The sequence below is a fragment of the Ranitomeya imitator genome, chromosome 2 (genome assembly GCF_032444005.1).
Source record: "Ranitomeya imitator isolate aRanImi1 chromosome 2, aRanImi1.pri, whole genome shotgun sequence".
Lineage (NCBI taxonomy): Eukaryota > Metazoa > Chordata > Amphibia > Anura > Dendrobatidae > Ranitomeya > Ranitomeya imitator.
In genome coordinates this window covers 103,459,433-103,485,053 of record NC_091283.1, presented here as the reverse complement: position 1 = coordinate 103,485,053, position 25,621 = coordinate 103,459,433, and the positions used below count along the sequence as shown (strand labels likewise).

Sequence of the window (25,621 nt, the reverse complement as noted above, 5' to 3'; positions counted from 1 at the left end):
TATTGCATTGCTGAGTGGGCAGGTGCATCTAGACATGTTGATAGGTTATCTGCTAACTTGCTGACTTTTGATGTAGGCATCAAGGAGGAGCTGACCCTTCCATCCGGCCACCACTTGTGATTGGCTCTGAACAGTGTAATGCAATGTGCACGCCAAGCTGCCGCCAAGTCTTGGGGCTGTGTAGTGATGGCAGATCTACCGATTCTTCTGAATTACAGCATCTCCTAAATAACAATATTCTTAATATAGCAGTTACTTCTCCTACAGTCATAGACAAAAATGTTGAGAATGAGACAAATATTAATTTTTCCAAAGTCTACTGCTTCATTTTTTCTAATAGCAATTTGCATATACTCCTGAATGTCAGAGTGATCATCTTAACAGCAATTACTGTACTTGCAAAGTCAATATTTGCCCAGAAAATGAACTTTAACCCCCAAAACACATTTCAACATCATTGCAGTCCTGCCTTAAAAGGAGCAGCTAACATCGTTTTAGTGATTGATCCATTAACACAGGTGTAGGTGTTGATGAGGACAGGGCTGGCGATCAATCAGTCATGATTAAGTAAGAATGACATCACTGGATACTTTAAAAGGAGGCTGGTGCTTGGTATCATTGTTTCTCTTCAGTTAACCATGGTTATCTCTAAAGAAACACGTGCAGCCATCATTGCACTGCACAAAAATGACCTAACAGGGAAGAGTATCGCAGCTACAAAGATTGCACCTCAGTCAACAATCTATCGCATCATCAAGAACTTCAAGGAGAGAGCTTCCATTGTTGTCAAAATGGCTCCAGGGCGCCCAAGAAAGACCAGCAAGCGCCAGGACCGTATCTTAAAACTGTTTCAGCTGCGGGATCGGACTACCAGCAGTGCCGAGCTTCCTCAGGAATGGCAGCAGGCTGGTGTGAGTGCTTCTGCACGCACTGTGAGGTGGAGACTCTTTGAGCAAGGCCTGGTTTCAAGGAGGGTAGCAAAGAAGCCACTTCTCTCCAGAAAAAACATCAGGGACCGACTGATATTCTGCAAAAGGTACAGGGAGTGGACTGCTGAGGACTGGGGCAAAGTCATTTTCTCCGATGAATCCCCTTTTCGATTGTTTGGGACATCTGGAAAACAGCTTATTCGGAGAAGAAGAGGTGAGCGCTACCACCAGTCTTGTCTCATGCCAACTGTAAAGCATCCTGAAACCATTCATGTGTGGGGTTGCTTCTCAGCTAAGGGAATCGGCTCACTGAGTCTTGCCTAAAAACACAGCCATGAATAAAGAATGGTACCAGAATGTCCTCCAAGAGCAACTTCTCCAAACCGTCCAAGAGCAGTTTGGCGCCCAACAATGCCTTTTCCAGCATGATGGAGCACCTTGCCATAAAGCAAAGGTGATAACTAAATGGCTCATGGAACAAAACATAGAGATTTTGGGTCCATGGCCTGGAAATTCCCCAGATTTTAATCTTATTGAGAACTTGTGGTCAATCATCAAGAGACGGGTGGACAAACAAAAACCAACAAATTCTGGCAAAATGCAAGCATTGATTATGCAAGAATGGACTACTATCAGTCAGGATTTGGTCCAGAAGTTGATTGAGAGCATGCCAGGGAGAATTGCAGAGGTCGTGAAGAAGAAGGGTCAACACTGCAAATATTGACTTGCTGCAATAACTCATTCTAACTGTCAATATAACCTATTGGTACTCATAATATGATTGCAATTATATTTCTGTATGTGATATAAACATCAGACAAACACTAATAAAAACCAGAGGGCAGCAGATCATGCGAAAATATAATTTTGGTGTCATTCTCAAAAATTTTGGCCATGACTGTACATCTTATGTGAGATCTTAGAAATCTTTCTAAAGGCTTTTTCATTCTGAATACAATCCGACAAAACATTGGATCACACTCTGACCATTGTTATACTATGGGATCACACTCTGACCATTGTTATACTATGGGATCACACTCTGACCATTGTTATACTATGGGGTCATGCACACTATCAGTTTTTGTTTTCTTCTCTGTACCGAATAGCAGCTTACATGATTTGCATCTGTAAATCGGATCACACTCTGTCATGCAAGTCAATGGGTCCGTAAAAAAAAAAAAAAAAAAAAAGTACCGCGCTTGGATGACATCATGGAGAATTTTTTTTTTTTTTCTTTTTCTACCTTCACATCTGAGAAAATCAGATCACACTTTGATCAGCGCGTGATTAGCATAATTGGATAGATTCTCAGATGAGAGAACATACGGTCGTGTGACCCTAGCCTAATAGAGAGGTCATTTTGCTTTTCTGTCCTTCGCCATCAGATTGCTTTGTAGACAATTAAAATCATGCATCTGTAATATGGAAAAATCTTTACGAAAATCCAATTGCCCTAAATTGTGTCCTATGAGCGCTGCTGCCGAAATGTTCCCATGGCCTATAGGATACTTGCCTGGAGGCAGAGCTGTCAAGCTGTTCCTGGTGTTGTGCACTAGGGATACTGTTTTCCCAACAGAATGAGAGGGAATGAGAATGAAAAGGGGAGGCCGCTGGGATGATCCATTTATGGAATAGGCACAACCTCCTTACTCCCAGCCGGAGAGATCATGGTCTGTCTGCTGGCTGGGACTGGTGCCTCTGCACATACTAGGTGCTGTATGTGTGGGTATCTACAGCACTGGATTGAGAGGACTTGTCCAGTTTATTTCAGCCCCAGCTCAGGACCCCGCAGGGAAGGCCATGCAATAGGTGGATTCCAGCAGCCAGACAATGTCTGCATTGTATAGTTGTCTGAAAGGTAAAAAGTAAGTCATCCCTGCATTCTTTGTTCCTTTGTTGCTTCTCTCTATAGATGCTGCCTTCCACAAAACTGAGACTGTAGGCAGAAAAGCTGGTTCTCCGCTCCGCTGTAAACCTTTAAACAGTAGGATCAAGTGCTGTGCTTTACTTACCGTCTATAGGAGAAATGTATGTATATAGCACAATGTATAGCTTAAAAGTGACTGGAGCTCCATAGGGGTTTTTTTTTGTCAACTACTTTTCTTTCAAGCCCCCACAATAGTGTCACTCACTGTTTAAAGTATCTGTACAGGTCCTGCTAATGTTAGATGTTGTGATTGCTCATTCCCTAGTGAATTGCTGGGCTGACCAAGTATATAATTGACACCTAGTACTTGATATGTGGGAGATTTTGAGCTGTCGGGACAGTAATTCCCATTATAAAATGTGTCTTGTTATGAATTGGTTAGTAGGCTTGTATGGATTTACTATTCTTTGTATCGTTTTTATTTGAGAAACACGTAATGTGTCTTTATTGTGTGTATATAATATGGTATAGCCAATAGCGGTGGGAGGCGCAGCTCTATCTTATTATTATTATTATTATTATTATTATTGAGCCATTTATTGTTGCAACAGTTGTATAGTCCCATATACTGCACTGAATAGAAGACTCATTAAACTACGTAAGTATCTACTTCCATTGTTGGAAGTTTGTTAGTGCAAAATTCACATTTGTGACCCTACGCTGATGGGTCTGGTTTCAAGATGTGTTGGTTTCATGACCTTTTTATTTACTTGCCTTTGCAAGGGAACTACACTAATTAGGGAAACCTATATGCCATACTTGGCTTACATAAATATGGTGAGGGGTTCTATGTTTCTGAAGCAGCGGGTACAGTAGCGGATTACAAAATCATTTTCCTGGCTCTTGTACAGGCTGATATGTGCACATGCCATTCCAGGGTTATGTGAGGGTGGCGCTAGCTGAAAGGTTCTGTTTTGATTAATGGGGTTGTCTTCACGTTTGCAAACAATTCCTTATTTTACTGCCTCCAACTTCTCAAAGTCCATGGACCATATTCCCTCAATAGTCTTCCCTGATTGCTCTGTATAACATGCTGCCGGAGTCCTGAGATTTTCCAAGTTTGCCATCTACTTGCTTGAACTTGTGTAGTTCTTGTCCTGAATGTAGAATTGCAGAATAAAACCCAGATAGGAAAAAAAAAAACCTCCTTCAATAATGTGCGCACCTTACCTTTATAGGCTGAATCCTATTAACCAAAAAATGTTGGCAGGAAACATCTGCGGCCTGATAATTTGGAACAGATCCACTCCAGGTCTTCAGGGATTGGTTGGGGAGATTAATTTCTACCCAAGGGAAAGTATGTTAAACTTTCCTCCGAGAAGGGAGGGTTCCTGTAGGTGTCTTATAAAAATGTGCCAAGATGAAAGAAGTTGACCGTAAAGGTAGAATATTTCCTGACGTGGGTTGCGTGGCAAATGTTGACTACGGCTGAGGTCTTATTCACTCAGGGCTTAGAATAAAGAACCATTTGTACCCGGTTGTGTATTTTCCTATGACAGTGTTGTTTTATAGTGATGGCTTCTGTAAGTCTGAGCTCTTATAAATTCCATCATGTTTACAGGTGAAATAGCATTGCAGGCAGCGCTACTTTTCCAGTTAAAACAAAGGACCTCCCGATGATGGATCCTATTGTAAATCAGTAGGGTCGATCATGACAGAAATCTGCATTGTGGGGTTTGTTATAAACATGAATCATGACATCGATATTAACAGAGCAAGTGCATTAGTAATTACTATTCGAATTTGATGGCTACGTTTTTTTTGTTTTGTTTTCCCCACGGAGTCTTAAATTTATTATTTTTTTTTAATATTTAGTATTCTCTTTAACAATTGTATTTCTTTTATAGGTCTTTGTGCCCATCTGCAGTCAGGTTTAATGTCGTAGGCATTTGCATTACAGTTCTATTGGTTTCTTGTTTGGTGCAATTTATTCAGTGGTTTAAGGAAATGTCAGTGCTCGGGCAAAGTGGCGCAGCACTTGGCAGGGGAGCCACCACCAATGTGTTCCTCTCAACAGCGTTTGGTTATAAGTGCACATACTCTGCATTCCCCGTGCTGTCTCGTATAATAATCTTATGTATGCTGCTGGAACAGAGATTGCTTTATGGCCAATATTGACATGAATAAGGGCTGTAAAACAATCTGTGTACAAGGGTATGTGCACACGTTCAGGTTTTTTCGCATTTTTTTTCGCTATAAAACCGCATTAGAAACTGCAGACATATGCATCCTATCATTTAGAATGCATTCTGTAATTTTTTGTGCACATGATGCGTTTTTTTCCCCGCGCAAAAAACGCATAAAAAACGCAAAAAAAAAAAAGCATGCGGATTTCTGGCAGAAATGTCTGGTTTTTGTCTGGAAAATTAATGCCAGAAATCCTGACGTGTGCACATAGCCTAAACTGAGCATAGGTAATAAGGCAGACAGTTTGTGCTAGAAATGCTGTGATTATATATACGTCTGCTGATTAGAGAACATGTTCTTTATTAGAAAAAAAGCACAAAGGGTTAATTATATTGGTTAATTATGTTAACTCTGCTTAACTTTCTATCAAAATGCCATGTAACGCTGCATTTTGGCCAACAGTAGGCAGTATTACAGATTTGCACATCATGGGTGAAAATCTAGAAGAGCAGCAAGTTCTGGGCTATGCGTGATCGTAACGTAATAAATTATAACTGTGCAGAACTTTTTGCTTTTGCCCTAATCCTTACAGGGTAGAAGCTTGGTCAAAAAATGTCAAAAGCATCTATCTGCAGACTGATGTAGTTCTGTAACTTCTTTGTATAGTTCTATTTCACACTATTCCCAGTTTAGAAGTAAGTTATTAATATAATTAGAATAAATTATCACAATTTTTTTTTTGTTGTTGTTCATATTTTTAGTCCGAAGAGCATAAACTTTTTATGAAAGTCCATTAGTACAACTCCCAGCCAAGGGAAGCTGATTTTACTATAAAGGGTTGTTCTCTATCCTCTTAGGGATAACTTTCTGATCATTGGGGTCCGTCCATAGGGTTCCCCAATGATCCCAAGAATTGAACTTTGGGAACTGGTCCTGTAGAGAAATGACTTTAATGGATTGGAGGTGCACAAGTTTGACTTCCAATCATTGTCTATAGGACTGCAGGAGAAAGCCAGGTACAGCACCTGGTTAGATACGGTGGTCCCAAAAACAATGAATAGAGTTAAATTGAACATGGATACGGGACAACTTACTATTTTAGAATGATAACCATTAAAGTGAACTGGAAGCTAGCAGATGCGGAAAGAATAAAACTTCAGCTTCTCCCTGTAGCCGCTGAGTCTGTAACCTGCCTACACAGAATTTCATGGCTATTTTCTTTCAAATTATACCTATATCTGCAGGTTAATAATGGTTCTGGAGATGATTGGTTCCCCATAAGCAAACTATACACAACTGAAATCCTACGTTACATTGTAACTAATGTGGGGCCTGAGTCACGTCGGACTAGGGATCTTATAATCCTCTATACATGTACGTATTTCCAATAATTTCATTGTATAAAAATAATAAATTTTATTAATTTTTATTTATATAGCGCCAACATATTCCGCAGCGCTTTACAAATTATAGAGGGGACTTGTACAGAGAATAGACATTACAGCATAACAGAAATACAGTTCAAAACAGATACCAGGAGGAGTGAGGGCCCTGCTCGCAAGCTTACAAACTATGAGGAAAAGGGGACACGAGAGTTGGATGGTAACAATTGCTTTAGTTATTCGGACCGGCCATAGTGTAAGGCTCGGGTGTTCATGTAAAGCTGCATGAACCAGTTAACTGCCTAAGTATTTAGCAGTACAGACACAGAGGGCTAATACTGCATAAAGTGAATGAGAACATAATGCGAGGAACCTGAATATATATATATATATATATATATATATATATATATATATATATATATATATATATATATATATATAATTTTTTTTTTTTTTAAATAGGCCACACAGGGATCGTTCGGTTAATGCATTGAGGCGGTAGGCCAGTCTGAACAAATTAGTTTTTAGGGTACGCTTAAAACTGTGGGGATTGGGGATTAATCGTATTAACCTAGGTAGTGCATTCCAAAGAATCGGCGCAGCACGTGTAAAGTCTTGTATAGTTTATTATCCAGACACAAACATGGCATATCCGTAAGTCTTAATAGGTTATTTGTGAATCCACTCAAAAAATGAGCCTAGCGGCAAGGGACGGGCCCCAAATAGGATTGTCGTTTGCTCAACCTTTTGAGGACTTATTTTTATTTGGTAAACTAATTTTTCCCTGGGTTTATGCAGCTGCGGAACAGCTTATTTTACAGTGTGGTTTATGGTAACCACTACCCCAGGGGACGTCCCCCTACAGGAGCTTGCTCATGACCACTAGAATATGTAATAGACGTATGACCCAAGGGGCCAACCACTGGGACCACCACAGAGCCAGAGAACAGGGATTCTAAGGTCTCATGTTAATAATGCAGTGGTGCCCATGGGTGACAATAGTTCCACTTACTTGTATGGGTCTAAGGGAGTAAAGGTCTGCATGTGTGACTAACTCGTCTGTGAATGAAGCAGTAGTAAAGTGGACAAACTACCACTTCATTTATACAGGAGACATAAGACCCCATTTTAATGATCACTGGGGGTCCTAGCAGCCAGACTCAAACTGGTCATCCTTTTTTATCATCTATCTTGTAGATGAGCAACAAATGATGATGGGATAACCCTTTTAAGCCTTCATTTTGATAACAATTTATATTGTATCTGGTTGAACTGAAAGACCATCATATCTGGATACCTAAATCTCACTATAGGTATATACATTTATCAGAGATGGGAAAATTGATTCACAGGACTTTGATATGTTGGCTGGGTCAGAGATTTCAGACCACTGGACAAAAGACCTGCAAATCTCCTTATCTGCCAGCATTGTCGGTTCCTCTTTTGATTATCTGGGTTGGAACTTTGTTGTGTGCATCACATTGCAATGATGACTTTGTGCCTTCCCTGGCTAATAAAAAGAGCTGGGAAGTATAGAGATTTTTCAGGCCTCTCCTCCAGTGGACCTTATTGACCTGGACAATGGGCTGGAGTCCTGTGAATTGATTCTCCCATCTCTAGCAGCATTAACCATGAAGGTTTCTGTCACTATATTCTTCCCATTCCCAAAATGACAATATTGTGACTTTATTTACTAGTTGCTTCTAATCTTTTTCTTTCTGTGGCAAAGCCAAGTCCTCAATCTGTGCTATGGGTACCCAAGAGTGTATTTGTGTTCTCTATTGTAGGTACTGCAGTGTCTGATCCTAGCCATGAGTGTGCTATGGTGTAATTGTTATTGTTTAGGATACACAACATGTTATAGTAGCACATTATAAAATTGAGCCAATATCAAGGGCAGCAGCGACACTTAAGGAAGGGGATTATAGGAGTCATGTATAGTGGAATGCACGCCAGGGCCGTGGGGATGGGTCATAGCGGTGGTGACCTGGTCCATGGCCCTGGGCGCCCATGTTAAAGGGACAGTCTTTAAAGGGGTTAGTTGAATAAAAAAGTCTGTGGCGCCACTTGTGGTATTCGGTCAAGGGTGACCAACGCTGCTTAAAGGGGTCCACTGGGGTGATATTACGGCAGCAGGGATGGTATGGCTTCCCACAGGTGAAGCGGAGTCCCCAGGGCTCCCGGTGTAGAAGATGAAGATGGTGGTAGCTGGTGTAGTAAGAAAACAGAGGACACAAGGTTGCAGTCTCTTTACTTGGTTTAAGGCAGCCACAGTCCAGGGTACTGGATCACGGATGCTGGTATGATCTGGCCGGCTTGGAAGCAAATTAGGAATCCCTCTAACCAGGTGGGGTTGGAAGCCTTTCTTCTAGCGCTGTGGTGTTGTAGTCCCTTGCTGCCTTAGGCTGCACACAAAGTCCCCACGTTTCTTCTCTGTCCCCCTTGTTGGTAGGACACTACCCGTATGACAGGTAGCTCAAGCCTTTTTACAGGCTCTCGATCATGACCTGGGCTCTATCTGCTACTGTGTCCTCGGGTGTCAATGGTGGACAGGTAACTTGCAATCAGCTGTCTGCCGGTTTCTGCCGTGGGGCATGAAGTTACCCCCACAACCTCAGTCTTCTGGCTTCCGGTATCTGCTCTCAGCATGGAGGAAGCCCAATTGCAGCTTCTCTCCACCTCTTTACTCTCCTTCTTCTCTTCTCTTCCCTCTCAGCCTCCTACAGACTGCTCTACTTTCTTTTGCCTTCATAGGAGCCACAAAATCACTAGTCTCCATGGCCCCAGCTTTTCTTCCTCTCTCTTCGCTCTCCTCTCACCAACTATCTAACTCCAACTGCCTAGCAACTGACTCCTCATCCCGACTATAGAGAGCATCTCCCCTGAAGTCGGTTATAGAGCTCCCCCTTCTGGCCTGGAGTTAGAACGGTCTTGAATGGGATCCTTCCTCGCTTCCAAGTGCATGGGCTGTGCTATATACTACGTCTCTGTGCTATATACCAGGGGTCCCCAACTCCAGTCCTCAAGGCCCACCAACATGTCATGTTTTCAGGATTTCCTTAGTCTTGCCCAGGTAATAATTGCATCACCTGTGCAATGCAAAGGAAATCCTGAAAACATGACCTGTTGGTGGGCCTTGAGGACTGGAGTTGGGGACCTCTGCTATATACTACGTGGCTGTGGTATATATTACGTAGCTGGGCAATATACTGCATGGGCTGTGTTATATACTACGTCTGCAATATACTACATTGCTGTGCTCTATACTATGTGGCCTGTGTTATAGTCCACATGGGCTGTGTTATATGCTACGTCTCTGTGCAATATACTACATAGCTGTGCAATATATTATGTGGCTGCGCAATATATTACGTGGCTTGGCAATATACTTCGTGTCTGTGCTATATAATACGTGGGCTGTGCTATATACTATGTGAGCTGTGTTATATACTATGTGGGCTGTATTCTACTTGGCTGTGCTATATTTCTCTGCTGTATCTGTGCATCATGAATCATGTGTTAAAGAGGGGGACCCACTGAGACTTTCGCCCAGGGCCCTCAAAAACCTGGAGCAGGCCCTGGCTTCACTGACTGGTCACACCCAGCTACGAACAATCAGCGACCGGTTCAGTCCAGCCGCGAATTGGCACGGAATTTGAACCATGCTTTACTAAATGGTCGCGCCCGGCCGGCCGAATCCTGTGTATAAATTGCATTATTCATAAATAAACTACATACTTATTCTAGAATACCCGATGCGTTAGAATCGGGCCACCATGTAGTATACCATAATTGTGTTATGCGTACCAGTTCCAACTCTCGCAGGACGGTCACCAAACTAGAAAATGATGATCATCGTCTTCCGTGCTTGTGCCCCAGAAAGCTAAAAATTATGTGTATATGCATTACTGAAGCAACAAAATTTTTCACTACTCCAATAAACTGCATTGGAGACAGCTGCACTCATTCTTGGCCTCTTCATCTACTCCTTTCTGACATGCCCCATCCTTCATATATATGGTTGTCTCTGAGATGGCCATGCAGTACACAGTTACTGCTTTTACTAAATATCTTTGCCCATGTCGCTGTGCAGAAAGTTGGGGCCTCACTGAAGACTATGGGCAGTGGCGTAACTACCACGGTAGCAGCGATAGCCGCTGCGACCGGGCCCAGCAGATCAGGGGCCCGGCAGGTCAGAGGCACACAACACAATGTTGCAGTGCAGGAGATCCCTCCCGCACGGCAACAGTCAGAGGCGTATCTAGGGGGAGGGGGCAGCCGGGGTATTTGAGAGATAGGATAGAAAGCAACTCCAGTCAGCATGGTGAGACAGCTTCTCCTGCTCTTCTGCTCCGGGACAGAAGGCGAGAGCGGGTGAGGTGCAGGACAGCACAGAGCTTCTGTAAGCAGGAGAAGCTGAGGAGCTGCATGTTTATATCAGCCTCCCCAGTACCAGAGAGGAGAGTGTGAGATCTGTATTTGAGCTGGTGTGTAGTGTGTGAGGCAGCCCCGCCGCAGTGAACTATACCGACGTCTATGATGCCGGTACAGTTCAAAGCAATGATGGAGGAGAGAGCGTCAGCTGATGCTCCCTCTCCCATCACTCCCCTCTGCCTCTGACACTGCGGGTGCGTGACTTCATCACGCACCCTCTGTGTGCTGGGCCCAGGCAGGTGATGGTGGCTGCCATATTGGCAAAGCCTGTGACGGCTGCTGGGACCGGGAACAGGCGGCTCCGGAGCTAGTGGGGGGCACGTGGACCGAGCCGCCCAGTAGGGGGATGCCGCAGCGGCTCAGCCATGTGGAGGATCCGGGGATGAACATGGAGGTGTATGGGACCAGCAGAAGTGAGGTGTCTGCTACCCGTGTGTCGCCGTCTCGACCCCCAGCGTCCCTGGTCCCCTGTGACACCAGCCCAGTTTCCTCCCTGCTCTCTGTGCCCCATGTCCTAGTAGGTCCCCAGGTTCAGGTCATTGTGCTCCTCCGGGCCCCCGTACACACCTTGTTCCTCCTCTCCTGGTCGCCCAATGCTCCCCATCTCCCATGTCCTGAGTCCTCCTGCACCCCCCATGCATTCCCTGCCCATTGTCCCCGTGTGACTCATCTGCCCTGCTCTCAAGTCTCCCCTGGCCACTTTCTCACCATGTGTTTTCCATCTACCCTGTCCTTGTAATCCCTGTGCCCCCTTCTTCCCTCCTCCCAAGTCTCTCCCCCCCCCCCTGTCTTCCTCTGTCCCCTTGCGCCCCTATCTACTCTGCCCTTGGAGTCCCCTTGTGTCCTCTTGTGCCTGTCTCCCTTGTCCCCGTGTCCCATTGTGCCCTTTTCCCCTTCCTCCTAGTCCCTATGTGTCCCCTTGTGCTTGTATCCCTTGTCCACATGTGTAGCCTTGTCAGTTCCCTAGCCCCCTATGTTACCCTTGTGCCTGTCTCCCCTAGCCCCCTTGTGTCCTTCTCCCCCTGCCCCCTAGTCACCATTTGCTTGTGTCTTTCTCACTGCCCCTGTATGGAGGGGCTGCATTACACTGAGGGGGGCTGCATTATATTCTATGGGGGTTACATTGTATTGTATGGCAGGGCTGCAGTATACTCTGTGGGGTGGCTGTATTATACTATATGTGGGCTGCATTATACTGAATCGAGGACCATGGGGAATATATTATACTATATGAAGAACTAGGGTGCATCATACTATGGGAAGTGAATTAAAAACGATATTTACAAAAACAATCAGCATGGCACCATGTAGGTAAATAAATGATAGAAAGTGTAAACCTTAATCATGGCAAGTAGCCAGCTGAGTGAAGAGGACTATTTAATACGGACTAATCAGTAAACAGAACACTAGAAAAAAGACATGGCAAAAAAGCCAAGAAAAACGACCAAAACAGTCCAATATGCATATAAAAGTGAAAAATACTTTATTAATACATAATAATAAGGGACAAAAAAGCCATGAGGCCAAGAGATGATATGCAATATATGAAACTAGCAGAGTGAGTAATGCTCTGAAAATCAGATCAAATCATATAAAAAAACAATACCTTACCAGGAACCCCCACATTGGTGCCATCCACAAGTAAGGTATTAGTTTTTTTGAGATGTTAATTGTCTATTCTTAGTGCTGATACATTATGTTGCTCTGATTTTCAGAGCATTACTCACTCTGCTAGTTGTGTGAAGATTTCCCTTTTGGGCACCCTCTCTTATACCGCCATATCATGACGGGGAGACTTATTCATATCTATACATATATATATTTTTTGTGCTGTGTGGTTCCTGCATGTGTGCACACCTGCTGTTTTTACCATTGTCATTTTTTGGTTTCATATATTACATGTCATCTCTTGGCCTAATGGCTTTTTTGTCCCTTATTATGTATTAATAAAGTATTTTTCACTTTTATATGCATATTGGACTGTTTTGGTCATTTTTCTTGGCTTTTTTGCCATGTCGTTTTTTTTCTATGGGAAGTGAATTGTACGACATGGATGACGATGGCGTGCATTAGACTCTATGGAGCACTATGAGGAGTGTATTATACTATATGGAGGACTGAGCAGTGTATTTTAATATATGGAGGACTATGAGGGGTGCATTATACGATTTGGAGGACTGAGCAGTGTATTATACTATATGGAGCACTACGAAGAGTGTATTATGCTATATGGAGCACTATGAGGAGTGTATTTTAATATATGGAGGAGTGTATTATACTGTATGGAGGACTGAGGAGTGTACAATACTATATGGGGACTATGGGGAGTGTATTATACTATAAGGAGGACTATGGGGGTGCATTTTACTTCTTATATGGATCCCCATGACTTCTATGTTAGCCGCTGATGAGTATAATGGTTTATTTTATTTTATACATTACATAACAATGGCAGTACGGGGGACAAACATATGCCAGGATGGGGCACTGGATAGTTATGCAACTGAGGTCACACTATACAACTTTGCAATAAAGCTATAGTGTACAAAATTAATAGGGAAAATGTGAATTTGGGTGGAAAATATTTTGGCATGGTGGGGGGGGGGGGGCCCATTTGAAAGTTCGCACCGGGGCCCATAACTTTGTAGTTACGCCACTGACTATAGGCCATGTGTGATCCTGGGTCAACAGTTGTGCACCACTGGTGAATAAGGTATCGAAAAGAAACATAAGGGCGGTGTCACATTTGCAACTGCAATGCGAGAAACTCGCACAAGTTTCTCGCATCAATATCTGGCACTGCCGCCAGCACTCGGGACCAGAGCGCTCAGCTGCATAGAAATACATGCAGCCGCACACTCCGGTCCCGAGTGCCAGCGGCAGTGCTGGGTATTGATGCGAGAGACTTGTGCGAGTTTTTCTCATTGCACTTGCAAGTGTGACCCCGGCCTAACTCTGATAACTGGCAGATAAATAATGATGGTTTCATGTTACGAGACAATTCAGACAATCCTCTTAATTCATACGATTGTATAACACCTTGTCGAAATGTGACTTATTGTAAGTTCGTTTCATGTAGGTGTAGACAATGATCTTCTACATAGAATGTATGAGCTTGTAGTCCATCTATGGAAACGGCCCGGCCATTGGGCTCAATGCGGATACTGAGTGCAGTTCGTATTTTTTAGTTTTCTCTGCAAACAGGAGAATGGACTTGGAAATGCTGTGGTTTGTTAGTCCGTGGTAGGTTTCATTCCAGAAAAAGGAGCTTTTTCCAGGAAATCTGGCCAGCTCTAGTTGTAACGACTACTTGTTTATGAAGCTACCAGTGGGTACATTTAACACTGGCAGCAAGCCTCCGGACCTTTTTTTTTTACTTATGTTTGTATACAAGATCTTTTCTGTGAGCATTTGTTTTTCCGCTCCTTTTTTATTTTTCTACAGATCTAATTCAATACTTTTGCATAAATGTCCAGTTTTATATGCGGCATATCTAATTGCACGCACAACTTGGTCCAAGTGTTTTCATCGATGATCTTGGTTTTCAGACTACAGTTGAGCTTTTCACTGACTTTTTTTTTTTTAAATAAATCAATATGAACTGTCTTACAAAAATGTAGCGCCTCCAGTTCTGGAGATCAACGTTGTCTTTCTAGGATAGTGTCATTTGCGACTTGTTCCTGTGAATGTTGTGCATGTGGGGCTTTATGTATTAAACTTGTTCAGAGAAAGTATTGGGCTATGTTAACATGGAGTTTTTGTACGTGTAATAGAAAATGTCCTCCTTCAGAAATGCTCAAAAACTCTTCCTATTTCTATTTTTCACATTAGGGGTCTTTTAACTGTTTTCCTGAAGTGGTTTCATAAAGTCTGTGCAAAAAAAAAAAAAAGTAGTACACGTAACTTCTTTGCAGTGTATTCTAATGGAATCTGCTCCAATCTAGGCATTGTCAAAATAAAGACAACAAAAATGGTTTCTAAAGGGAAATGAAACCTCTTCCAAAAGACTTCAAAACTTCAGAAAAAAAAAATAATCTGGAAATCAGGAAAAGACAAACGCCCCCAAAATAATTATTTCCTGATGTGGTTTGTGCTTGAAACAATTGGCTGATTTTTGTTCTTTTAAAAAAAACTCTGTAAACATAGCCATGAACTGGTTCTGGAAAAGGAGGCTTAATGAGGCATGCTAACCAATCTTACGTTACGGTATGTTAACATGTGGCGTATTTGCTGCGGAATGGAAGCTGTGTACTGCCGCAGCGTCCAATCCGCAGCGTCCAGATGTTACAGCATAGTAGAGGGGATTTTGTTAAATCCAATATCCACTATGCGTACAAAAACGCAGGTGGCTGACCTGCGTATACGCACATGCGGCGCGTCTTTATAGACTGCAGCATATCTATTTATCTTGCTTAGACGCACAGTCTCCGCAAGATAAATAGCACCGTCCAATGTATAGGATGCAGTGATTCTACATGGTTCAATGAATACATGCGGAATCACCGCGCGTACAAACGCCGGCAGCGCTCTGGACGGGGCAGGTGTCCGCTGCGTCCAAAGCGCTTGGAATACGCCACGTGGAAACATAGGCTTAGAGAAGTGTTTGGGTATGTGCACACGTAGAAAGCTCCTCTGCGGATTTTTCTGCAGCGGATTTGATAAAATCCGCAGTGCAAAACCACTGCAGTTTTTAATGCGGATTTATCGCGTTAATTATTGCGGATTCCATTGCGGTTTTACATCTGCAGTTTTCTATTGGAGCAGGTGTAAAAACACTGCGGATTCCGCACAAAGAATTGACATGCTGCGGAAAATTAAACGCTGCGTTTCCGCGTGTTTTTTCCGCAGCATGGGCACAGCGATTTTTGTTTCCCATAGGTTTACATTGTACTGTAAACTCACGGGAAACTGCTGCGAATCTGCAGCTGCGGATCCGCAGCAAAATCCACATCGTGTGCACATACCCTTTGGGTCCTAGCCATTGAATATGGCTAGCTTCATACTTACTGGAATTTTTTTTTTTTTTTATATTTATAAAACTACTATGAAAGTAATAGAATGCATTAAAAACAGTCTGAAGTCCTAGGTTCAACTCAAGCAAATTGAGATGAACTCCTCTTTATGGTTCAAAAGAGGGTTAGGGAGAATGTTCACTCCGGATCACAGGGCCATGCACACATGGCAGTGATCAGCCCACAAATGAGCAAAACCTCGTTTGTTGGCTGATGATTTCCTCTACGGGGCCTAAAAATCATTGTCCGTAGCAAAAATGGAGTGTGCGATCAAGAATAGGCTAATTTTATGGGTACTGTATGATGGCATTAAAGAAGTTTTCCCTTTTTAATATGATAATCCATCCATGCTTTTTTATGCAAATTTTGACCTGCGTTTTATAGTATCAGCAAAGTCTGAGATTTCAGAAATCTCATGCACACAACTTTTTTTTTTTTTTTACATTATTTTGTGCCAAATGCAGCATATTGCTTTTCTCAACGTTTTTTTTTTTTTTCAGCATTTTTCACCCATTAAAAGCAATGAGTGGTGTAAAAAAAAAAAAAAAGAAGAAAAAATCGTTTAAAAAATGCATGTATCAGGTTTTGCTGCATTATTGGTGCCAAAACCTGATGACGTAGAATCAGTTTTTTTTTTTTTTTTTTTTTTAATGCACTAAGCTTTATCGGCCCAGCTGATAATGCTGGTAAGAGAGTAGTGGTATCTTTTGATGCCCACAAAGCCTTTGACTGTGTAGAGTGGAATTACTTGTGGTCGGTGCTTGAACGCCTAGGGTTTGGGCCCAAATATAGCTCTTGGGTGAGGTTGCTATACTCCGCTCCAACGGTGAAAATCAGAGTAAACCACAAATTGTCAGAGACCTTTTCACTATTTGGAGCTACGAGACAGGGGTGTCCATTGTCCCCTTTGCTTTTCGCTTTAGCTGTAGAGCCTTTGGCTGCTAAAATAAGAGGTGCACAAGAGGTAAAGGGCTTTGTTTATGGGATGAAGGAGGAAAAAGTGGCCTTATATGCTGATGACATTTTGCTATTCTTGGAAGATTTGGAGGTGACCCTGAGTAACGTGGTGGCTTTAATTGAGGAATTTGGGTAGTTTTCAGACTTACGATTAATTGGGACATTGGGCAGCACGGTGTCGCAGTGGTTAAGCATTGCAGCGCTGCAGTCCTGGGTTCTTATCCCACCCAGGACAACATCTGCAAAGAGTTTGTATGTGCTCTCCGTGTTTGCGTGGGTTTCCTCCGGGTACTCTGGTTTCCTCCCATATTCCAAAGACATACTCATAGGGAATTTAGATTGTGAGCCTCATCGGGGACAGCGATGATAATGTGATAAACTGTAAAGCGCTGCGGAATATGATAGCGCTATGTAAAAATAAGGATCATTATTAATTATTATTATTATTATTATTAATCATGTGTTCTGTCGATAGACGGGGATAACGAGGGTCGAGGGGAGGTGGAAATTTCTACAAAATTAAAGATGGTTCAAAAATGTAAATACTTAGGGATTCATATCGCCCTTTCTCTAACAAGTTTTGAGGATTTAAATTTAAACCCGCTATTGCAAAAGAAAACCTACAAAAATTTTGGCATGGAATAAATTATGCAGCGCCCCAGAGTCTTGGTCATTGCAGTAATGTTATTCTTCCACCAGGGGGAGTGATGTTACATCTGAAGGCAATGAAGGAGATCTTCTGTCCAGGTATCACAACCACAAAACACACTTCACACTCCAGGCCACTAGGGGAAGCCATGCTTCTATCTACTAGGGCACTCCTCACACTTGGGTAAAACTGGTGGGTTGGTTAGGAAGTTAGACAGTAAGCCCCGACCGAGTTTGGCAGAGGCTTGTTGGAGTGGGTTCCAGCCAGCTCCAGACTGCGGCCTGCGGGAGGCGAGGGTACACGGAGCTGCTCCTGCATCCCATGCGGTAGCATCCTAAGAAAGGACACGAAAGGAATTGGGTTGTAGTGAGTGAGAAACAGTCATAGCAAAAGGAAAGGAATATCAGAGGGAGACCAGCTAGAAGCAGGCTGCCTCCTTCTGAAGCGCAGTACCGGTAGCCAGAACACTGAGGGAGTAAGGATCAGGGTGGATTTGATTTAAATCTAACTGATTTAAATCACGATTTAAATCACTAGTCAGTAAGGCTTGATTTAAATCAGTGATTTAAATCAAAGTTTCTACCTAACTGAATTTGACTCCGCAGAGGTCCCAGCCTCTTCTTCACAGCAAAAATGTTACAACATGAACAGAGTTGAGAAAAAGACCTTAATCCTATTCTACAAACCTGTGAATACAGAATCAACCCCTTCAGTGCCAAGTCCAAGAAGTTAGACAATATGTTTCTGATTGTTTGGAGTGGAATAGATCTGCACAACACAAGAAGAATGTGAATCTAAGTGTGAGGAGGAGGATGACTCATCTTCATCACCGCACTTCTCATGATGTTGCCTCATTCGCGCCACCAGGCCTTGCATCTCTTTGTTGCATCGTTTGCATTTTGCACGCATGCCTGCCTTACCGATAGGCGAAGGAGCTTCATTAAAATATTCCCAAACTGGGTCTCTTTTACGACCTGCTGCCATTATAAGGAAAGAATGTAATAAACCTCAGATCGTACACACAAACAGATCCAGACTTGTCTGTCTGTGGCTATGCTGCAGTATTGTGCTCAAAGTTTCACTTTCATTTTCTTGTCTGCTTGCCCTTCCTCCTCCTTAATCCTAGAACAATAGGATTAAGGTCTTTTTCTCAACTCTGTTCATGTTGTAACATTTTTGCCGTGAAGAAGAGGCTGGGACCTCTGCGGAGTCAAATTCAGTTTTGAGAACTTCGTAAGTAAAGCGAGCGTCTGTGATAATATAGGAGAGAAACTGCCCACTAATCCTACAGAAACCTCTGGAAGAGCATGGCATTGTGAATTTTACACATATACAGCCTTTATTCTACTAAGTTAAACAACTCAGCGTTATCTCATGATGGAGGAATCTTTGGATGGTAAAATATTTTCCTCAAAAAGCAGTTCATTGAAAAAAATCCGATTTAAATAAAAAAAAAAAAATCCGATTTAAATAAAAAAAAAATACGATTTTTTTTTTTTAATTTTTTTTTTAAACATTGATTTTTATCCACCCTGGTAAGGATCTCTATGCTTTACTTCAGAGACTGGCAGGACCGTTAATTCCACGTTGGCTGCCCGACCATATACCAAGGAGGCACGGTGGCAACTTGCGGAGGCTGGGGCGTCTCTAGGGTCCCTATAAAAAGCCTCAGGCCACCAGTCATATGGGTTTTGTCCTATTCGTCAGGGGGACAGAGAGGAAGAGACTTAACATCTGCAATAGTTGTGAGGACTTCACTGAGTTGCTCAGCAGGGAGAAACTACAACACTCAGGCGCTAGAGGAAGGCTAATGAATTCCACCTGGATAAGGGGACTCTGGATTTGCCTTCAGACCGGCCGGACTCTGCCTACCCTGTGGTCCCTACCCTGGACTGTGGACACTGAAGCCTTCAGTAAAGGTAAAGAGCCTGCAACCTTGTGTCATCTTTCTTCACTGCTCCTTACATTATCCACCACCATCTACACTTTGGGAAGCCCTGGGGATACACTTCACCTGTGGGAAGGTATACCATCTAGCTGCCATAACATCACCCCAGCGGACCCCTAAGCAGCGTCGGTCATCCTGACCGAATACCACAGGTGGCATCACGAACATTATCCCTTTAAAGGCCTTAAGCCCAATTTATCAACGGACGTTCCCCGAGGGCCACGGACCGGGTCAGCCACTGTGACATCCCCACTGAGAACCTGAGGGCCCGTTACGGAGTAACCCCTAGCCCCTGGGGGTGCTCCAACTACACCTGTTGGTAGGGTGAAACTTTTAAAGATGATTGTGATGCCGCAACTGCTTTATGTGCTGCACAACTCTCCTATCTGGATCCCGCAGTGTAGGTTTCGTAGGATTAAATCCCTGTTCGGTGAACTAATATTGGGGGAGAAAGAACTCAAGGTTCAAACAAGAAATATTAGAGGCCCAAAACGGAGGGTGGTTTGGCGCTCCCTAATCCTTGGTTATATTTCTTATCGGCACAGTGTCAACATCTTAAAGGTTTTGCATATTCCAGGTGCCTTCTGGGAGAAGCGAAGTCTCCCTAAGCTAGAAGATCGTTGGGTACAGCCGGGACCAGCTGCTTCGAAAGCATCACCAAACCGCGCGCCGTACGGCGCGCGAATTTTTGCCTGTAGGACATTATTGCAAGAGAGCTTGGCTGAGTAGATTACACAAGAAGGAAAACACACAGCAAGTCAGCAGGATCTAGGAGCAACATGGCAGATGTGACAACCTACATGGTGAGCTGCAGCATGTGCTACATGTTCACAGATCGACCAGAAGAAGAATCCAATTTCACCTGTCAGAAGTGTAGACTAGTGGCCCTTTTAGAAGAAAAGGTGCGGGGTCTGGAAGAAAGAATAGCAACTTTGAAACTCATCAAAGAGAATGAAGACTTTCTAGACAGAACAGAAGCATCTCTACTGGTCACAGAAGGTGCAAAAAGTGTCAGAGAACCTCCAAAAGCAGATGAGTGGAAGCATGTGACCAAAAGAAGCAAGAAGACCATGGAGAAATCACCAACCACACAACTGAAGAACCGATATCAAATCTTTGTAGAGGATGAAGATGGCACACCTAAGAATGAAGCAATACCAGCAAGCAAAAAAGAAAATGGCACACAGCAACAAGTGACAGCAAAAAGTACAGCCAAGAAGCAACGAAGAGTGGTGGTGGTGGGAGACTCACTACTGAGAGGCACAGAAGCAGCCATCTGCAGACCGGACATTATTGCAAGAGAAGTATGCTGCCTTCCAGGTGCGATGATCAAGGATGTGACCGATAGGATACCAAAGCTCTTCAGCTCCAAGGACGTCCACCCATTTCTTCTGATACATGTTGGCACCAATGACACGGCAAGGAAGGACCTACCGACAATCTGCAAGGACTTTGAAGAGTTGGGGAAGAAAGTAAAGGAACTGGATGCACAGGTAGTTTTTTCTTCTATCCTTCCAGTAGATGGGCATGGCACCAGGAGATGGAACAGGATCCTTGATGCAAACAACTGGCTAAGACGATGGTGCAGACAAGGATTCGGATTCCTGGACCACGGTGTGAATTACTTGTACGATGGACTCCTCGCCAGAGACGGACTACACCTCAACAAACCTGGGAAACACACATTCGCCAGAAGACTCGCTACACTCATCAGGAGGGCGTTAAACTAGAAGAAGAGGGGACGGGAAGAAAAACATTAGACTCGAACAAAGACGACCCAGGAAAACATACTCAGAAGGGAGGTAAGAACATTTCTAAAACAATCCACAGTGAGGAGATTGGAACAAAACAAAATCCTCTAAACTGCATGCTCGCAAACGCCAGAAGCCTGACAAACAAGATGGAAGAACTAGAAGCAGAAATATCTACAGGTAACTTTGACATAGTGGGAATAACCGAGACATGGTTAGATGAAAGCTATGACTGGGCAGTTAACTTACAGGGTTACAGTCTGTTTAGAAAGGATCGTAAAAATCGGAGAGGAGGAGGGGTTTGTCTCTATGTAAAGTCTTGTCTAAAGTCCACTTTAAGGGAGGATATTAGCGAAGGGAATGAGGATGTCGAGTCCATATGGGTTGAAATTCATGGAGGGAAAAATGGTAACAAAATTCTCATTGGGGTCTGTTACAAACCCCCAAATATAACAGAAAGCATGGAAAGTCTACTTCTAAAGCAGATAGATGAAGCTGCAACCCATAATGAGGTCCTGGTTATGGGGGACTTTAACTACCCGGATATTAACTGGGAAACAGAAACCTGTGAAACCCATAAAGGCAACAGGTTTGTGCTAATAACCAAGAAAAATTATCTTTCACAATTGGTGCAGAATCCAACCAGAGGAGCAGCACTTTTAGACCTAATACTATCTAATAGACCTGACAGAATAACAAATCTGCAGGTGGTCGGGCATCTAGGAAATAGCGACCACAATATTGTGCAGTTTCACCTGTCTTTCACTAGGGGGACTTGTCAGGGAGTCACAAAAACATTGAACTTTAGGAAGGCAAAGTTTGAACAGCTTAGAGATGCCCTTAATCTGGTAGACTGGGACAATATCCTCAGAAATGAGAATACAGATAATAAATGGGAAATGTTTAAGAACATCCTAAATAGGCAGTGTAAGCGGTTTATACCTTGTGGGAATAAAAGGACTAGAAATAGGAAAAACCCAATGTGGCTAAACAAAGAAGTAAGGCAGGCAATTAACAGTAAAAAGAAAGCATTTGCACTACTAAAGCAGGATGGCACCACTGAAGCTCTAAAAAACTATAGGGAGAAAAATACTTTATCTAAAAAACTAATTAAAGCTGCCAAAAAGGAAACAGAGAAGCACATTGCTAAGGAGAGTAAAACTAATCCCAAACTGTTCTTCAACTATATCAATAGTAAAAGAATAAAAACTGAAAATGTAGGCCCCTTAAAAAATAGTGAGGAAAGAATGGTTGTAGATGACGAGGAAAAAGCTAACATATTAAACACCTTCTTCTCCACGGTATTCACGGTGGAAAATGAAATGCTAGGTGAAATCCCAAGAAACAATGAAAACCCTATATTAAGGGTCACCAATCTAACCCAAGAAGAGGTGCGAAACCGGCTAAATAAGATTAAAATAGATAAATCTCCGGGTCCGGATGGCATACACCCACGAGTACTAAGAGAACTAAGTAATGTAATAGATAAACCATTATTTCTTATTTTTAGGGACTCTATAGCGACAGGGTCTGTTCCACAGGACTGGCGCATAGCAAATGTGGTGCCAATATTCAAAAAGGGCTCTAAAAGTGAACCTGGAAATTATAGGCCAGTAAGTCTAACCTCTATTGTTGGTAAAATATTTGAAGGGTTTCTGAGGGATGTTATTCTGGATTATCTCAATGAGAATAACTGTTTAACTCCATATCAGCATGGGTTTATGAGAAATCGCTCCTGTCAAACCAATCTAATCAGTTTTTATGAAGAGGTAAGCTATAGGCTGGACCACGGTGAGTCATTGGACGTGGTATATCTCGATTTTTCCAAAGCGTTTGATACCGTGCCGCACAAGAGGTTGGTACACAAAATGAGAATGCTTGGTCTGGGGGAAAATGTGTGTAAATGGGTTAGTAACTGGCTTAGTGATAGAAAGCAGAGGGTGGTTATAAATGGTATAGTCTCTAACTGGGTCGCTGTGACCAGTGGGGTACCGCAGGGGTCAGTATTGGGACCTGTTCTCTTCAACATATTCATTAATGATCTGGTAGAAGGTTTACACAGTAAAATATCGATATTTGCAGATGATACAAAACTATGTAAAGCAGTTAATACAAGAGAAGATAGTATTCTGCTACAGATGGATCTGGATAAGTTGGAAACTTGGGCTGAAAGGTGGCAGATGAGGTTTAACAATGATAAATGTAAGGTTATACACATGGGAAGAGGGAATCAATATCACCATTACACACTGAACGGGAAACCACTGGGTAAATCTGACAGGGAGAAGGACTTGGGGATCCTAGTTAATGATAAACTTACCTGGAGCAGCCAGTGCCAGGCAGCAGCTGCCAAGGCAAACAGGATCATGGGGTGCATTAAAAGAGGTCTGGATACACATGATGAGAGCATTATACTGCCTCTGTACAAATCCCTAGTTAGACCGCACATGGAGTACTGTGTCCAGTTTTGGGCACCGGTGCTCAGGAAGGATATAATGGAACTAGAGAGAGTACAAAGGAGGGCAACAAAATTAATAAAGGGGATGGGAGAACTACAATACCCAGATAGATTAGCGAAATTAGGATTATTTAGTCTAGAAAAAAGACGACTGAGGGGCGATCTAATAACCATGTATAAGTATATAAGGGGACAATACAAATATCTCGCTGAGGATCTGTTTATACCAAGGAAGGTGACGGGCACAAGGGGGCATTCTTTGCGTCTGGAGGAGAGAAGGTTTTTCCACCAACATAGAAGAGGATTCTTTACTGTTAGGGCAGTGAGAATCTGGAATTGCTTGCCTGAGGAGGTGGTGATGGCGAACTCAGTCGAGGGGTTCAAGAGAGGCCTGGATGTCTTCCTGGAGCAGAACAATATTGTATCATACAATTATTAGGTTCTGTAGAAGGACGTAGATCTGGGGATTTATTATGATGGAATATAGGCTGAACTGGATGGACAAATGTCTTTTTTCGGCCTTACTAACTATGTTACTATGTTACTATGTTGGGGGGATGAGACAGGATGGGGACAGACGCCCAATAGCTTGAGGTACTTATTAAAGACGGTGTCATTGAGAGAAAGTTTGGAGGGAGGGCATTTAATGAAGGCAGGTTCTCAATTTTGTACTATTAATCTAATCCACAAGGTTTGGGGAAAAAGTGAAGCACATCAGTGGGGTGAATGGGTTTACTAGGTTTTCTCCTATATGGGACAACATATATTTGCAGGAATTTAGGCAAATGAAGGGTTTTCGGGTCTGGAAGGATGCAGGTATTAGACTGGTGGGTCAGTTAGTCAACCAGGGCAGTCTTAAATCATGTACCAATATAACCGGATTCGTCACGCATATCATACACAAAGTAGAAGGAGGCTCATAGTGATGCAAGTAGATATTATGTTGGATTTTATCCATAAGAATAGTGGTACGAGAGGGGTGATATTGTAGGTATACGGGGATCTTCTATTTGCCTTTCTCGGTAAACATCCTATTAAGGCTAGAGGGAAATGGGAAGCTGAACTGGGAGAGATCGACGATGATAGATGGGAATCGATCTTAGAATATGTGCCTAAGATACCTATGAGTGAACCCGGGAGGTTATCGCAGTTATTTGTAATCCATAGGGCTTATAGAACCTCTGAAAAGTTATTCAAAGCTGGATTGAGGCCTTTTTCTGAATACCCAAGGTGTTCACAATCTCAGGCGGGTATATTGCATATCCTGTGGCATTGTCCTTGATTGTCTTCCTTTTGGATAGTGGTATTGAATTGGTGTATGGGTGCATTGTCCCTAGAAACACATTGGTATGCATATTGGGATACGTGGAAGAAATGACAACGGACAACTCGCCTAAAATAGTACCGTATATACTCGAGTATAAGCCGACCCCCCCCCCCCCCCCTAATTTTGCCACAAAAAACTGGGAAAACTTAATGACTTGAGTATAAGCCTAGGGTGGGAAATACAGCAACTACCGGTAAATGTCAAAAGTAGAAATAGATACCAATAAAAGTAAAATAATTGAGACATCAGTAGGTTAAGTGTTTTTGAATATCCATATTGAATCAGGAGCCCCATATAATGCTCCATAAAGTTTATGATGGGCCCCATAAGAAGCTCCATATTAAAATATGCCCTGTTATGAACAGGTAATTCAGAACCACAATGGACATTGAAGTTCAGAGCACACAAAGTGACCTGACAATTACCAAAAACAAAGGACGAGCTCTGAGACGTGGGAACTCTGCTGACCGCAAGCCCTAATCCTAACACACCACACTAGAGGTAGCCGTGGATTGCGCCTAACGCTCCCTATGCAACTCGGCACAGCCTGAGCAACTAGCTAGCCTGAAGAGAGAAAAATAAGCCTACCTTGCCTCAGAGAAATTCCCCAAAGGAAAAGGCAGCCCCCCACATATAATGACTGTGAGTAAGATGAAAATACAAACACAGAGATGAAATAGATTTAGCAAAGTGAGGCCCGACTTACTGAATAGA

The 25,621-nt window shown here is 42.9% G+C and overlaps 1 protein-coding gene across 5 annotated transcripts in view; it reads left to right on the top strand.

Moving 5' to 3' along the window:
• The window catches only part of KIAA1210 (KIAA1210 ortholog), a 149,467-nt gene that overhangs the window by 37,680 nt on the left and 86,166 nt on the right, over positions 1–25,621 (top strand). The window contains exon 1 of one of the 5 annotated variants that reach the window (XM_069747083.1): positions 2,581–2,797. The exons of 2 other annotated variants lie outside the window; for them this stretch is intronic. In XM_069747083.1, the coding sequence (XP_069603184.1) occupies positions 2,763–2,797 (35 nt within the window). In that variant the 5' untranslated portion in view covers positions 2,581–2,762. Of the gene's footprint in view, positions 1–2,580; positions 2,798–25,621 lie in introns of those variants that run through there. 2 more of the 5 variants (XM_069747084.1, XM_069747087.1) reach the window with 2 other exon arrangements.